At 44.7% G+C, this 17822-nt stretch overlaps 1 protein-coding gene across 5 annotated transcripts in view; it reads right to left on the bottom strand.

Annotated features, from left to right (window-relative positions):
• The window catches only part of LOC147125143 (UDP-N-acetylglucosamine--peptide N-acetylglucosaminyltransferase 110 kDa subunit), a 91862-nt gene that overhangs the window by 54753 nt on the left and 19287 nt on the right, over nt 1-17822 (bottom strand). For all 5 annotated transcript variants that reach the window (XM_085998017.1, XM_085998026.1, XM_085998040.1 and 2 more), the window contains 5 exons: nt 11253-11448; nt 10725-10865; nt 8365-8465; nt 4462-4615; nt 3126-3227 (listed from right to left, as the gene is read on the bottom strand). In XM_085998017.1, coding sequence (XP_085854143.1) covers nt 3126-3227; nt 4462-4615; nt 8365-8465; nt 10725-10865; nt 11253-11448 — 694 coding nt within the window. The remainder of the gene's footprint in view (nt 1-3125; nt 3228-4461; nt 4616-8364; nt 8466-10724; nt 10866-11252; nt 11449-17822) is intronic.

Below are 17822 nucleotides of genomic sequence, written 5' to 3'. Positions count from 1 at the left end.
GAACAGAGAAACCAGATCTTCATGGAAGTCCTTCCGAGTAGGACTGCCAGTGCAGAAACGGGTCCCACTGGCCCCCTAAAGCACAGCAAGGTGCTCTCAAGCCACTTCCAAGCGCTGGCCCCTTCTGGCTTGTGCAGCTTCAGGTGAGTGAGCAGCAGCCGCCTGGTGCTCCTGGTAATCATCCTGCTGTTCCTGGTTCTGCTGCTGCCACCTCTGCTGTTGGAGATCCTCTAATGCCAGGAAGGGAAGGTGCCAAAGGTCTCCCATGCTTCTAGCAGATGCCTCGGTTGAGGAGGTCCTGAGTTAGGGTGGTGAGAGGGGCTTCCCAGGAGCTCACACTGAAGAAGTGTGTGAGGCTCCAACTTTCTGCAGCTGCTCCTAAGGCTTCAAATAGTTCCCCCAAGCCTTGATCAACAAGGTCCTGCAGCCTGCAAATGCTGCCTCTTTAAATATCTTCAGCCCTCAGCGACCTGCTGCTGCAAGCAAGCAAGCCAGCTGTTTTCACGCCAGCTCTCATCGGCAGGGTTCTCCGCAGGCGGGTTTCAGGTGGGGAAAGCCCCAAAGTCGCAACGACACGGGAAAATCCACTTCAACAAGCAGATAATTGCTTGTTAGTGCTCCGACGAGCAGTCCCGCCAGCAGCGGGCGGGACTGAAGCGGGACGCGTGAAAACAGCAGTCCGAAAGTCGGACGGGGCGGGGAATCAGGCGGACGGGTCCCGACCCGCCTTTTCCGCGATTTTCGGACCACGGCCGCATGAAAAGCCGCCCGACAGCTGCCCGAAAATCGGGGCCCTAGTGTGGGAAATAGGAAAGTATCATATGCATAAAGGGACACTGTTCTGAGGCAATTTGTTGAGCCAGAGTGAACACTGATCACACCCTAAAAGGATGTGGTTAGTGTGAGACAGTTAACAAAAAGGCAAATTGGGTACTAGTTTGCGTCTGAAGGATACTGGAGTGTAGGAAAAGTGGTCTAAAATGTGGTGTTTTCAACCAAATTGAATCCTGATAGGAGATAAGCTACACAGGCACAGAACTAGACAATGGTAAGGCCAATTGTGGAGGACAGCATATAGTTTTGGTCAACCTACTTCAAGAGAATGATGCATTAGGAAAAAGTCACGGAGTGACTAGGAGGATTCCAAGCCGTAGGGGACTAAGTTATGAAAAAAGGCAAAAGTGACCACCCTTGGAAAAGGCTGCAGTAAATAAGGCATTTCACTTGGACAGTGCAAGACTATGGGGAAATTCAAAACTCTCCATTAAGCTGAGAAATCCAATAGATTACCTAACCTAAGGATGCTCGATGTTGACATTAGTGCCTATAATAGAAACTATTCCATTCCTCTGCACCATCATCCCTCAGCTTAGTGGGCACAAATTCAGAAGTTTTTAAAAGAGATAGTTTACTTAGCTTTTTGTAGCCAATTTTCCAAAAGTAATTACACATACCAGAAGTAATATCACTAGGAATATCAGAGGATAGATGAATTGAAGTGATACCCATGTGACCATCACAAACTGCATCCAAGACCTATGCTGTGAATTAAGTTAGTATGTGAATAGCATTGAGGCTTACACTGCCATCAGCTTTGGATTCAGACCTCTACATCTCATTCTTCATCCCTCCCACCATTGCTCCAAATGTAAGTTTTAGACAGTAGCCGTTATCCAAGGTAAGTGTATTGCACTGGACGATTCCAATTAAACTGTAGGACATTATGGTGGATAAACCTGTTGGACATGTCTTTACACTGCCTGACATTCAACAATATGGCTTTGTGACACATTCTTTGTGTATTTTGCATTCTAAATTATAGAGCTTGTGAATTGTGCATCTGTGAATATTTGAAAATCTGTGTTGGGATGCATTAGAAAATTTCTGTATGGATGCATTATCAAAAGTGAATCATGCCTACACATTATCCAACACTACTTGGCAATGCTCCTATAATCATCTGCTATGAGAGTGGGTGCAGGCCATATGTCCACTTTCTCAGCAGCACATGTAAAGATGAGGTCAATCCTAAATCAGGCAATAATCAGAAACTTCACTGGTGGGGAAGGTGACAAGCTAGCAAACATATATCCTGTCCTACAGTCCCACAGATTTTCACTTATTTAATCAAATATTTGTATTTTCCTATCCAGGCCTTCATTTGCCTTTCATCCCTGGCCAGAACTGGATCACACTTCAAGAGTTAGTAACTCACGAATGTGAAGTCTGAATCCTACAGCACAACTTGTGCTTTTATTTAAGAACATAAGAAGAACATAAGAAATAGGAGCAGGAGTAGGCCAATCGGCCCCTCGAGCCTGCTCTGCCGTTCAATAAGATCATGGCTGATCTGATCCTAACCGCCAATCCACTATCACAGAACCATCTCCTGAATCTAACAGAATTAGACACACGAAATAGGAGCAGGATCAGGCTACACGGCCCCTGGGCCCGCTCCGCTACCCACAGGGCCATGACCGATCCGAACCTAGACTCATGTCCAAATTCCTGCCCTTAATTCCCTTTACTTCTAGGAAACTGTCTATTTCTGTTTTAAGTTTATGTAATGATGTAGCTTCTACAGCTTTTTGGGGCAGCATATTCCATGGACCTACCACCCTCTGAGTGTTTCCAGCTGCTTAATGGTGGCTACGTTGCAGTTCAACCTGATCCCATTGTACCTAATAGAATGAGTGGTTAGAATGTGAAACTCGGTACCACAAGAAGTAGTTGAGGCAACCAGCATAGATCCATTTAAGGGGAAGCTCGATAAACACGAGGGAGAAAGGAATAGAAGGATATAAAGAAGGGCGAGAGGAGGCTCGTATAGGCTTCGGCATGAACCCGTTAGTATTTACAGCACAGAAACAGGCTTATGTATCTTTTGCACAACCAAACACAGAATGAAACAGCTTCACAAGATACTCTGCAGTTTTAGGGCATAATCATATTAGAAAAAAAAACTCCAAGGGCTAATGCAACCCCAGAGGTATTCTCTTCAGTGTAAAATACACTTATAGTTTGACCTGTAGGAAAGTCCAAGCACCCCAAGTTACTGCTAGTGTAAAAGACCAAGTACTGTTCCACTGGACTCAGTGCACCTAATTCATGGGGGTGTCAGTTACCTGCAAGCAGTGTGCCAAATTACAATAGGCATCTGGGAAATCTGGCTTCAGCTTAAGGGCAGTTCTGTAGGAAGCAATGGCCTCTGGAATATTTCCTGAATCCTGTAATAAAAAGGGAAATAAGTTTGTGTTTCAGTGCCCACAGAATGATATTACAATTTCAACTCATTAATAATCAATAACCCTGATGCAACTATACCTACTCTAAAATATTTGTGGTGAATCGCATACTTAAATCCACCTGACTTGCAAGTAAATTAGAGCAGGAATAGGCCATATGACCCATCGAGCCTACTCCACCATTCATGGCTGATCCTCAATCTCATGTCCACTTTCCCGCCCGATCCCCATATCCCTTGATTCTCCAAGTCCAAAAATCTACGATCTCAGCCTTGAATATATTCAACGAGCGAGTCTCCACAGCCCTCTCGGGTAGAGAATTCCAAAGATTCATAACCCTCAGTGAAGAAAGTTCACCCCAGCTCAGTCCTAAATGGCCAACCCCTTATCCTGAGACTATGCCCCTACTTCTCAACTCTCTGGTCAGGGGAAAACAGCCTCTCAGCATCTACCCTGTCAACCCCCTTCAGAATCTTGTATGTTTCAATGAGATCACCTCTCATTCTTCTAAACTCCAGAGAGTATAGGCCCATTCTACTCAATCTCTCCTAATAGGACATCCCTCTCATCCCAGGAATCAATCTAGTGAACCTTTGCTACACCCCCTCCAAGGCAAGTATATCCCTCCTTAGGTACAGGGGCCAAAACTGTACACAGTACTCCAGGTGTGGTTTCACCAAAACCCTGTACAATTGCAGCAAAACTTCTTTACTCTTGTACTCCAACCCCCTTGCAATCAAGGCCAACATACCATTTGCCTACATACCTGCATGTTAACTTTCTGTGTTTCGTGTACAAAGACACCCAAATCCTTCTGAACACCAACAGTTAATAGTTTCTCACCATTTAAAAAAATTGTTTTCTATTCTCACTACCAAAGTGAATAACCTCACATTTCCCCCATTATACTCCACCTGCCACCTTCTTGCCCACTCACTTAACCTGTCTTTATCCCTTTGCAGACTCGGTGTCCTCCTCACAGCTTACTTTCCCACCTAGCTTTGTGTCGTCAGCAAACTTGGATACATTACAATGATGATAATAAGAATCATTTCCCCAATGTGCAAATTAGGACAGAATGCTGCAAGTTCATTTTTCATCTTCAACTACTGTAAGTCATAAGAACGTTAAGAAATAGGAGGAGTAGGCACATACGGTCCTTCGAGCCTGCTCTACCATTCAATAAGATCATGGCTAATTTTCATTAAGTTCTTACCTTATGGATCGAGGCTAGGTTGCTGTGAGCATCAGCAAATGCAGGATTTATCTGAATTGCTCGTGTGTAGCATTGCAAGGCACCCTGCACATCTTGCATTTCCTTGAGTGTGTTCCCCATGTTTGAGTAGGCATCAGCAAAGGTTGGGCTGATTCTGTCAAAGTAAATTAGAGAGCAATCATACAGCAGTCAGGATATCAACAAGTCAGCCCAAAGCAGGCTTCCAACTACGGAAAAGGGTGCTGGAAAATTTGAAATAAGACAGGTGATTAAAAAAAATCAGAGGAATACATCAGTACCAGAAAACATCGGTGCTTTAGAAAAGGAATAAAATATCAGGTTTCTGTCAAATACACTGTGCACGTTTAGAACAAAGCTTTACAAGCTGCCTAATATCCAACTTTCTGACAGTACCCTGTTTCTGATACTGCAACAAAGCGCAGCAGGTATCTCGGTCATGTTGTCGAATACCTCATCACATTAGCCATGCATGCATTTACCCTGCCAAAAGATGGGGATAAAGCAGATCAAGTTTTCCTTTATATTTCTTCCCCACCCAATTTCCCTTTCATGGTTTTTATCTGAGATGCTAGCTGGCTGATGATATTCCACATTAACTGAACCAAAATTCACAGATGAAATATTCTTTACTGAAGAATGAATCACATTCTTTAGTCACATTTTTACATTACTGGCATCCACCATAGCAAGATTTAATACTTCTTTATATTTTGTATTTTACAATTGTCCATTTTGTGATTTTTGGATTCAATTTTAAAACATTCTAGTGGTTTGCACACTCAAGCACTCATGCCAACTCTCCTAAATGAACTACACTACTTTTACTGCAGCTACATAATCCTTCAAAGAACTCTAAATGAGTCATTACAGTTCTCTGCACCTCTATCCCTTTATTGAAAAAAAAGTGCACATTACAGCTTTGCCATTATTTCTTACATTACAATGTTCACCAATGAATTGCAACTGATCCAACACAATGGGGCAGAAATTCGGGTCGGGGGCTTGCCGCGCGTGCAAGCCCCCGATCTGCACTTGCCCGACGCGCCGGCCGTTGAGCTTCAGGGACGCCTGGAATTGCTGTTTTAAAATGTTGACTCCCGGGCAGCGTCTGACGTCACGCCACCCAGGAGTGCAGCCAGCGCGAAGCCTGGAGCGCGCAGTGCAAGTGAGACACACCCCTTGAGGTCTCATTTTAAAAGGACACGCCCCCAATATTTCTCACAAGCTGCAAAGCATTTTTACATGTAGAGCAGCATTTTAAATAGGTTTTTGGTATTTTTAAGAAGCTTTTGATAACTTTTATAAACTTTTTAAAATGTTTACATTATTTTGAAGAATCTGAAGTAGTTTTAAACAGAATTAAAGCAATTTAAAGACTTTTAAAAGCCCTGAAAGAATTTTTTTCATTCCATTTATTTATTTAGCAACGTCGTCGTCATACGTGTCTTCACACTGTTCCCTTTGGGGAACTGTATGAAGTGGTGGAAGGATTTATGGCCGTGATTAACGCTCCTTCCGTGACCGTAACCATCTTTGTACCAGCCATTAGGGTGGTTAGTCCTATGGCGGGAGGGTTTTACGGGCTCCCACAAGCTATACGAGGAGGGGGGGCCACCCACACCCACGGACGCAAATATCCCATTGGATGTCAACCCAGAATTTAGAGCCGGAGCTCCGACTCCACTTGCCGGGACTGTCTGGAGCGGGGCTCGAAACCCTACCCCGTCTGGCCCAGCGGCGGGGATCCTACCGCTACGCCAAAGGCCCACTCCGATTAGCAACGTGAAATGGCTGGAATGAGCACAATTCACGGCATTAAAAGAACTCACAATTGAACTGATGATGACCTCAGCAATCTCCTCAACGAAGTGGAGGCGCAGCGCCTGCTTATCATTGGTAATGAGAAGTCCAAGGCGCCGCAAAAAGGACAGATGATAGCTTGGTCTTTCAAGTGGCAGCATAGGGCTCCAGTCACGGGGAGGGAAAAGGCGCAGGAAACGTATGGGTGTCACCTTTTGCGTGGAGTGGGCCTTTTGCGTAGCGGTAAGCATCCCCGCTGCTGGGCCAGAAGGAGTAGGGTTTCGAACCCCGCTCCAGACAGTCCCGGCAAGTGGAGTCGGAGCTCCAACTATAAATTCTGGGTGGACATCCAGCAGGATACTTGCGCCGGCGGGTGTGGGTGGCCCCCCCCCTCAGATGGGTTGTGGGAGCCCGTAAAACCCTCACGCCATAGGACTAACCACCCTAATGGCTGGTATGAAGATGGTTATGGTCACGGAACGAGCGTTAACGTGGCCAGAAATCCTTCCACCACTTCATACAGTTCCTGAAAGGGAACAGTGTGAGGATACGTACGACGATGACCTCTTGCGCAATGCACCTCCTTGGACCCTCAGTCGCAGATGCAAGGGGGCAAATCGTGCAATTGTTAAATTTTTCATTTTATTGACATGTAAAATGTTGGCCCAGTAATTCCGTTCCAAACGCGTGAGTACGGTCGGGGTACTCGCGCGTCTGGCCAGAGGAAATGCTGGTTTTCAGCATGCACAGCGCATGCGGGGAAAACTGGCATTTCCTGTCCTCTGAACGAAGGGGTTCAGAGGCAGAACGCGTGCGACTGCACAGGCAGCGCGTGCGCAGTAAAATTCGCCGGTTTCATTCATGCTTTCAGTGAGGTTAAGTCCTTACAACTTACACATGAAAAAAGCATGAGTACAGTTGCTCCAGAGGCTGCGGAGGAAGACATATTTTATCGTGGAGCTTCTGAAAGGCAATATTTTTGTTTGGGAAAGGGAGGAAAGTTATTTTAAGAAATGCTGAGGTAAGTTTTAAAGTTTATTTTTGTTTTTTAAAACGGGTTTTCAGTACTGTAGGTAGAAGGAGCAATTGTGGCTATGTGAATTGAATTTGCTGTGTTTATTAAATGTGAAAATGACTCCAACATTTTTAAAGAAAGAAACTTTTCATCAGTAATATATTCTTTTAAGTAATTATGTATGTATGTCTGTATATATTCCTTTGCATATATGTATGTATATATTCCTTTACTTGTGTATGAATGTATGTATTTAATTATGACTTTCAGAGAAAGTAACTTATTGGAAAATCATAATTAAATACATACATTCATACACATAAGTAAAGGAATATATACGGACATACATACATAATTACTTAAAAGAATATATTACTGATGAACAGTTTCTTTCTTAAAAATGTTGGAAATGTTACATTACTCATTTTAGAACAGGTCATTTTCACATTAAACACAGCAAATTCAATTCACACAGCCACAATTGCTCCTTCTACCTACAGTACTGAAACCCCGTTTAAAAAAAAAATAAAAAAAAAATTAAACTTTAAAACTTACCTCATCATTTCTTAAAATAACTTTCCTCCCTTTCCCAAACAAAAATATTGCCTTTCAGAAGCTCCACGATAAAATATATCTTCCTCCGCAGCCTCTGGAGCAACTTTACACGCTTTTTTCACGTGTAAGTTGTAAGGACTTAACCTCACTGAATCCATGAATGAAATCGACGAAGTTCACTGCGCACGCGCTGCCTGTGCAGTCGCACGCGCTGTGCCTCTGAACCCCTTCGTTCAGAGGACAGGAAATGCCGGTTTTCTCCGCATGCACTGTGCATGCTGAAAACCGGCATTTCCTCCGGCCAGATGCGCGAGTACCCCGACCGTACTCACGCGTTTGGAACGGAATTACTGGGCCAATGTTGTGATACCCGTTAAAATTATGAATCCATAATGAACCACAAAGTCACAGCCTCATGTAAATTTCTATTAAGTCAGCTGACTACCTGGTGGAATAGGACAAATATTTGATGCATCATGCAGGACACCTCATGCAAATAAGTGGGCAGTTACCTGATAGCCTCCTTATAGTGCATTAATGCCTCTTGTAGTTTTCCCTGCTGCTGCAGTACACTGGCCAGGTTTGAATGGGCAGCTGCAAATTCTGGAAACACCTAGAATATCCAAAATAGCCTTATGACTCAAGTTTTCATTTAAATATTTTGCAACATTTTATGAATTATAAACAGATGCATTTCAGCAAAAATTACAAATTTAAAAAATCAAGACTGAAACATTCAGAATGTTGAAATAATTGAGGTGAAGTGATTGCGACACACCTTCAGTCAATCAAACTCCCCAGAGAAATGGTAGAGGAGTGTGAAACAGAATTTTATAAAATAATAAATTGCACCCACATTTCATGTAATATAATAGCTATATTTTGAAGGGGTGAGAGTTTCACGGAGAAAGTCAGCACCCACCCCCCCCAGATGGGTCAATTGGTAACGATGGCATGTAGTCAAATCAGACAAGGGAAGTTCCAGCGCTGATACCCAGTTTCAGCGGATTTTGCAGATCTGTCAGGATGACACAAGGGTAACTACAATTGCCCCTAGAGCTCCAAACTAGAGTAGGGGTGAATCCCTAGTCACTCCTGCTGAAAAGGGTTCATGTGTGGATATCAAATGAGGAAACGGTCAGGCTCAGTTGTGGGATCACTCCAGTGTTAAACTGGCTGACACTCATTGCCTGACCTCACATGTAAAGAATACCCACATGGGTGATGTAACAGAAAAGTGCCTAGTGCCCATAGAAAGGTACCAAAGTACCCAAGGCTGTGTCATCGCACCAACGCTCTTCTCGATCTTCCTTGCTGCAATGCTCCATCTCACCCTCAGCAAGCTCCCCACTGGAGTGGAGCTAATTTACAGAACAAATGGGAAATTGTTCAACCTCCGTCGCCTCCAGTCCAGATCCAAGGTCGTCCCATCCTCTGTCGTCGAATTACAGCATGCAGACGACGCTTGCGTCTGCGCTCACTCGGAGATTGAACTCCAAGCCATCGTTAACACCTTCACTGAAGCGTACAAGAACACGGGCCTTACACTAAACATCCGTAAGACAAAGGTCCTCTACCAACCTGCCCCCGTCACACAGTACTGCCCAATTATCAAAATCCACGACAAGGCCTCGGACAACGTGGACTACTTTCCATACCTCGGGAGCCTGCTGTCAACAAGGGCAGATGTCGACGACGAAGTCCAACACCGCCTTCAGTGTGCCAGTGCAGCCTTCGGTCGCCTGAGGAAGAGAGTGTTTGAAGACCAGGACCTCAAACCTGGCACTAAGCTCATGGTCTACAGAGCAGCAGTGATACCCACCCTGCTGTATGCCTCAGAGACATGGACCATGTACAGCAGGCACCTCAAAGCACTGGAGAGGTACCACCAACGCTGCTTCCGCAAGATCCTGCAAATTCAATGGACGGGTCACATTGTCCGCATGCCCGATACAAGGCTCCCAAAACAAGCGCTCTACTCGGAGCTCCGGCACAGCAAGAGAACCCCAGGTGGGCAGAGGAAACGCTTCAAGGACACCCTCAAAGCCTCCTTGAAAAGTGTAACATCCCCATCGACACCTGGGAATCCCTGGCCCAAGACCGCACAAAGTGGAGAAGCATCCAGAAGGCGCCGAACACCTCGAGTCTCTCCGCCAGGAGCAAGCGGAAGCCAAGCGCAGGCAGCGCACGTCAACCCAAGCACCCCACCCACCCGCCCCTTCAACCACCGTCTGCCCCACCTGTGACAGAGACTGTAGGTCCCGCATTGGACTCATCAGTCACCTGCGCGCTCATTTTTAATGTGGAAGCAAGTCATCCTCGGTTCAGAGGGACTGCCTAAGAAGAAGAAGACGACGACCCAAGTACAAGTCACAGGAGGGGAGAAAAATTACAAGTCAGTACATAAATCCTTAAATTACCTAAATGCAGCACCATTTATTAAATTTCTTTAAGTCAGCATCATTCTGGTAGCTTCTGAAGTAGTACTATACAAAGTACAGGAAACTCTTAACCGGCACCTAAATATCCAGAAATCTCTCAACCGGCAAAAATCAGGAGTAGGTTCAAGATAAGTTTTACTATATATTAGTGGCCGTGTAACCGGGGTTCCTGGATCTGTGGCCGTGTAACCGGGGTTCCTGCACCTGTGGCCGTGCAACAGGGACTCCTGGATCTGTGGCCGTGTAACCGGGACTCATGCACAAGTGCCGGGTAACCGGGGCTCCTGCACCTGTGGCCGTGTACGGGGCTCTCGTACCATGGCAAGTATACTTCTCTGTAATCCGAACTTTTTGATCAACCGGCACCATGCCGGTCCCGTCGGTGCCGGATAAAAAAGAGTTTCCTGCAAGTTGCTCCATTTCCCTCTCACCTCCAGAGCTTTCCGATACAGTCGTACAGCCTCTTCAATGTTCCCTTGTTCCCTTTTGATATTGGCTAAGTTGTTGAGAGAGTCTGCGTGTGTGGGACAGAGACGCAGTGCAGTGTTGTAGCATTCCTCTGCCTCAGCAACCTGCCACACAGAAAGAATGCACAGGTCAGTGAATAACTACCTTTTAATTACACAAGCAGCCCCTTTTCACCACACAGGAGCAACGGTTTGTGTGGATCAAAAGGACTGTTTACCTATCCATATGCTTCCTTGCCTCCATCCATCTACCCAGCAGCCTTCATCATTTACCTTTCCAAATACATATCACGTGCTTCTTTTCTCTACATTCAATCACAACTATTTCTGCTCACGGACACCAGGGTATCTCCCCACCCCCACTCATTTCATTCTTTACACAAGTGACTCAATAAGGACACTGTACGCCTCTCAAATTATGAATTCAGAATTGTTAAATTGTTTACATACAATGTACACCCTGCAACACTGCCAATTCCCTCAAATGCTTACATTTCCCTTCTCTTTCAGTGCATTAGCCAGGTTGCAGTAGGCATCTGGAAAGTGAGGCTGCAATTCAATGGCTCTTCTGTACGTGTCAATAGCCAGATCAATCAGCCCTTGTTCATAATAGACACAAGCCAGGTTTCCATGAACAACTGCGTGATTAGGACTCAGGCTCAGAGCTCGCAGGTATGCAGCCACAGCCCTGGAAAAGGAAACATAAGCAATGCAAAGAACTGAATTAATAGATAGCCAATCTACTTGACGGTTTAAATACTCTAGTGTTGTTTCAGTGTTGCTCACAGTGAGTGGGGGATACACCTTTTTTTGATGCCAAGAGCATTGTGCTGTACCAAGTCATGCATAAGGTATTACATATAATACACAAGAAGTTAAATTTGATATATGTTACTCATTTTTCCAACATATTTGATCCATTCAATACCTGTTTTTTTTTTGTCTATACCGTTGTTTCACTACAAGATTAAAGCCTCTGGCATTAGTGGTAAAATATAGAGCTAGATTGACAACTGGCTGTCAGGACGTAAGCAAAAAAGTAGTTATAGATGGATTTGGATCTGTTTGGAGACCGGTCACCAATGGTATCTCGCAGGAATCAGTGTTGGGACCACTGTTCTTTACTATTTTTATTAATGATCTGGTTGTCGGTGTTGGGGGCACTATCTGTAAATTTGCAGATGATACCAAGATCTCTACAGGTGTTAGGACTGTAGACAATGCTCGACTGCTTCGGGTGGATCTTAAATGTGCTGGGAGACTGGGCTCATGACTAGCAAATAATGTGTAATTTGGATAAGTGCAGTGTTATGCATGTGGGCAGGGCGAATGCTCAACATTCATACACCCTACAGGGAAAAGCATTAAAGGTGGAGAAAGAAAGGTACATGAGCAATGCCGTAATGCGATGGCTAGAGCAAATGTGTTCGGGTGCATTCATTGGACAATTGATTATAAGTCGAGGCATTCTATTTTGTCCATGTACAAGACCTTGGTCAGGCCTCACTTGGAATATTGTGTCCAGTTTTGGTCTCCTCACATGATGGGCGATACGGAGGCTTTGGAAAGGGTATAGAGGAGGGCCAGTGGACTAATTCCCAGTATAAAGCATCTTGGTTGTCAAAATAGGCTGAAAGAGTTGGGACTCTACACTTTAGAGAAGCATAGACTTCGGGGTGATCTGATTTGAGGTTGATAAACCATGAAGGGAGTAGATTGTGTTCCAGATGACAGTTTGTTCCAATTAAATGGGTTAGGGAGGATCAGGGGTCACTAAAGTCATGCAAGGCCAGATCTATGTTAGATGTCAGGACGTGGTTCTTTTCCCAGAGAATAGTGGACCTCTGGAACAGGTTGCCGTCCCTTGTGGTGGACGCCGATTCTTTGAATTCCCTGAAGCGAGAGCTGGACCTGTTTCTAGTTTGGGCGGACATCAACTCCTACAAAAGGTAGGTATGTCAGGGAATTCAGGGGCAGAGTGATCTCCTGGACTAGTTTTGATCGCCCAGATGGGTCGGAGAGGAATTTCCCAGATTTTTCCCCTCCAAATTGGCCTGGGTTTTTAATCTTCCCCCCCCCCGTCTCGCCCAGGAGATCACATGGTTTTGGGTAGGGTGGAGAGCAATGGTCCCTCCAATTTTTTTTTGGGTGCGCGCGGCCCAGTTTCGCGCATGCGCAATATTTAACATGGGGAAAGCCGGTCCTGGACTGTGTGGGACCGGCAGAGTTCCACGGCCATGCAGGTTAGAGGTTCGGAACGTTGGTGGAGAGCATATATTGTGTGATATACAAGGTATCACAATTGTGTGGGACAGACTAGATGCACCAGAGGGTCTTTACCTATCCATCATTGGTCTCCGAACATGTGAACAGTCATTCCTTCAAATGTTGCAGTCCATTTTGCTTACACATTGTTGCAAATCATAACCTATGATTAAGCCACCAAATTATGCTAAAGTAACCATGCTTTCTACTCCCCTCTGCAAAAATTGTTGCTTTTTTCAAATTGCCATAAAACTTGAATAAAACCTATGAAGTAATAACAGAATCCAATGATTTTTTCCTACGTTCTAGCAGATCTCCCAAGTTGTTGTTCACCATTGGTCAGAGAATATGGTGTTTCACATGCACAGGAGTATTTTATTCCATGTCATGCTTAATGTATTATTAGGCTGCTGTGAGTAACTTTATGACCCTACAAGGCCACACAGTGCAATTACTGGACCTTAATGGAACAATTGGAGCCTAATAGATCATAGGCAGCTCCACAGGTGTATCAGATCAGACCAGCCTAACTTTTTTTTGACCCCGAAGTCATTTAGAAGATATTTTCTCCAAATTAAAGGTGTTGCTATGGGAACCCGCATGGGCCCTAGCTATGCCTGCCTGTTCATGGGACATGTGGAACATTCTTTGTTCCAGTCCTACTCAGGTCCCCTCCCTCACCTCTTTTTCCGGTACATCGATGACTGTATTGGTGCCGTTTCCTGCTCTCGCCCTGAACTGGATAAGTTCATTCACTTTACTTCCAATTTCCACCCTGCCCTCACCTTCACATGGTCCATCTCCGACTCTTCCCTTCCCTTCCTTGACTTCTCCGTCTCCATTTCTGGTGATCGGCTTTCAACAAACATCCACTACAAGCCCACCGACTCCCACAGCTACCTGGACTGCACTTCCTCCCACCCCGCTTCCTGTAAGGACTCTATTCCATTCTCCCAGTTTCTCCGTCTCCGCCGCGTCTGTTCCGACGATGCCACCTTCCATACTAGTGTTTCTGACATGTCTTCCTTTTTCCTCAACTGAGGATTCCCCTCTACCGTGGTTGACACGGCCCTTGACAGTGTCCGTTCTATTTCCCGCACTTCTGCTCTCACCCCTGCCCCTCCCTCCCAGAACCACGATAGGGTTCCCCTTGTCCTCACCTTTCACCCCACCAGCCTCCACATTCAACGGATCATCCTCCGCCATTTCCGCCACCTCCAACGTGATCCCACCACCAAACACATCTACCCCTCACCTCCCCTTTCAGCATTCCGAAGGGACCGCTCCCTCCGCGACACCCTGGTCCACTCCTCAATCACCCCCAACAGCCCTGCTCCTTCATCTGGCACCTTCCCGTGCAAGCGCAGGAGATGCAACACATGCCCTTTTACCTCCTCCCTTCCCACTGTCCAGGGCCCCAAACACCCCTTCCAGGTGAAACAGCGATTTACTTGTACTTCTTGCAATTTAATATACTGTATTCGCTGCTCACGATGCGGTCTCCTCTACATTGGGGAGACCAAACGCAGATTGGGCGACCGCTTTGCGGAACACCTCCGTTCAGTCCGTACGGGTGACCGAGCTTCCGGTCGGCTGTCACTTTAATTCACCGCTCCATTCCCACTCTGATCTCTCTGTCCTCGGGCTATTGCATTGTTCCAATGAAGCTCAATGTAAGCTTGAGGAACAGCACCTCATCTTTCGATTGGGCACTTTGCAGCCTGCCGGACTCAACATGGAGTTCAACAATTTCAGATAATTATCCCTGCCCCCATTTTTCATGCAGTATGATTTTTGCCATTCCCATTGGCAACATTTTATCTTTCCAGCCTCTTACAAAAGTACAGGATGTCCTTTCTATTTCTTCCTCCCCTCCTAACCCCCCCCGCCCCATCTCTGCACCTGCTTAATATCTGTTACATCTCCAGCTTTTTCCAGTTCTGATGAAGGGTCCCAGACCTGAAACGTTAACTCTTTCTCTCTCCACAGATGCTGCCTGGCCTGCTGAGTATTTCCAGCATTTTCTGTTGTTATTTCAGATTTCCAGCATCCGCAGTATTTTGCAATTATAGAAGATATTTTCTATTGGCGGAGCAGTTTCTGCGAATTCTGCAAAATGTTTTAATATGCTTTTGTTTAAAACAAGTGACAAATTTTCTAATGTTTCCTGCAGTCCTGCTGCAGCCTAAAGATAATGATTCACCTGTTCCTGTAATACAGCAAATTTACAAGTAATATAATGCGCATGACTGACAAGGCAAACATATGTAATTGATACTAAAAAAATACAGGCCTCACAGATACAATATTTTTAACATTATTCACCTACCGTTTGCTGATGAGAATAACTGCTTCCCTCCCCAAAATCTTATTTCCAGTTATTCCCGATAGTGGTGAATTTACAGTATTTACTTAAGGAGTCAGCCTTGGCTCAGTAGTAGCAATCTCACCACGGAGTCAAAAGATTGAGAGTTCAAGTTCTACTCCAGAGACTTGAGCACATAATCCAGTCTGACACTCCCAGTGCAGTACTGAGGGAGTGCTACACTTTCATCATATTCCAGGCTTGGCTGGCTGAACAAAGCAGATGACAAATGGCTCATGCCAGAAGCAAATCATCTCAAACTTCCTTCTTTGGCCCCAGTGCAAACATCACTCCTACTCAGCAACTCACAAAACAAAAAAACCATTACCCAAAACAACACTTGTCTGTTTCTGTGCAATTTAAACTGTGACAAAGTAAAATCTTCATGTCCCGTCTCTCCCCCACCAGCACTATCTGCTCCTCAGTGTGTGGTTTGTCACAGTATAATCTCAGAATTATAGTTATACAGGAGCAAAGGTGAAAACTACAACTCCCATAATATCTTTCTTGTCAATTTATCAACATAAGCTGGAAATTTCTAGCACCCAGGTAAAATTTCCAATTGAAGTGTGTTTGATAGTGAGGAAGATAGCTGTAAACTGCAGGAAGATATCAATGGACTGGTCAGGTGGGCAGTAAAGTGGCAAATGGAATTCAATCTGGACAAATGTGAGGTAATGCATTTGGGGAGGGCTAACAAGGCAAGGGAATACACAATAAGTGATAGGATATTGAGAAATGTAGAGGAACAGAGGGACCTTGGAGTGCATGTGCACAGATTCCTAAAGTAAGCAGGACAGCTAGATAAGGTGGTTAAGGCGGCATACTTTTGTTTATTAGCCGAGGTATAGAATACAAGAGCAGAAAGGTTATGCTCGAACTGCATAAAACACTAGTTAGGCCACAGCTAGAGTACGGCGTACAGTTCTGGTCACCACATTACAGGAAAGATGTGACTGCACTAGAGAAGTTACAGAGGAGATTTACGAGGATCTTGCCAGGACGGGAAAACTTTAGCTATGAGGAAAGATTTGATAGGCTGGGGTTGTTTTCTTTGGAACAGAGAATGCTGAGGGAAGATTTAACTGAGGTGTATAAAATTATATGGGACCTAGATAGGAAGCACCTGTTTCCCTTAGCAGAGAGTTTTCAATAACCAGGGGACATAGATTTGAAGTAATTGGATTAGAGGGGAGTTGAGGATACTTTTTTTCACTCAGAGAGTGGTGGAGATCTGGAACACTGCCTGAAAGGGTGGTAAAGGCAGAAACCCTCATCACATCTAAAAACTACTTGCATATGCACTTGAAGTGTCGTAACCTGCAAGGCTGCGGTCCAAGAGCTGGAAAGTAGGATTTGGCTGGATAGCTTTTTTTCGACCGGCGCAGACACGATGGACCAAATGGCCTCCTTCTGTGCCATAAATTTCTATGATTCAATGAAGTCCCGGATAGAAGGGAAGCACTAAGCACAGGGTACTCATGAATGAGAGCGGGGAGAATATACATAATCACTCCATTTGGTTATAAAATGCTTTGGGACATCCTGAAGATATATGGCACTATATAAATGCAACTTTAATATAGGCACACAACCTACTGAGCCATGGTGTTGCTGATCCAGTTTCATAAGTACAGTTGTGCTATGTAAGTAAGTAGTATTTTCACCCCTGGGGGGGACCTTTGGAATCACTAGGAAGGCGGAGGCAGGGGTGCAGGATGTAGCAGTACTGCATTAGCATCCCAGGGTCTTGCAATATTTTGATGCTGTCCCAGGTTCCAGAAGCACTGTGGACAATGATTCCAGGAGTACTAGGGCAGATACTGGCATCTAGGATCATTGGGAGAGGGACCCTGGATCTGGGAGCACTGGAAGGTTTATGAACATAGGGATTCCAGCAGAAGGCGACCCAAACTGCTCTTGAACCCTATTTTACAGCAGCAAGTAAACCCCCATTGCACTTTCGCCCATCAGACTCTTCCATAACCCCTCCACAGCCCTTTCTGGGATGTCAGACGCCCCAACATTGTTTACTCTCGTCAGTCCCCTCCTGTCTTAAAGCACTTCATGCACTATTAATGATTTTGGCAACCTATGCAATCTTTATTAAACGTAAATTTTGATTAATAAAAATGACCTCACCAAATGCTCAAAATATGCAGTTTCCAAGTTTTTGTATAACAAATTTATTTTTAAGCCCTAGATATGGTTTCCTGTGTCTCAGAATTTTAAAAAAAAACTGAATTTGGAGCTGGGTGTGGGGACTTATCTAGTCAAAGACCTTCAAATAAAAATTTTAATGAATAGAGCTATTAAAAGAATAAATTTTGACAATTGCAAGTTTAAAATTAATTAGGTTATTGTTAAAATATTTTAATATTTTCATGTTTTTATTTTGTTTAAAACATCATAAATTTAAGTTATCAAAAGGA

The sequence above is a fragment of the Somniosus microcephalus genome, chromosome 1 (genome assembly GCF_052327205.1).
Source record: "Somniosus microcephalus isolate GS21.2 chromosome 1, FLI_Smic_1.0, whole genome shotgun sequence".
Taxonomy (NCBI): Eukaryota; Metazoa; Chordata; class Chondrichthyes; order Squaliformes; family Somniosidae; genus Somniosus; species Somniosus microcephalus.
The sequence above is the reverse complement of the archived record's forward strand: the minus strand, read 5'-3'. Positions and strand labels throughout refer to the sequence as shown.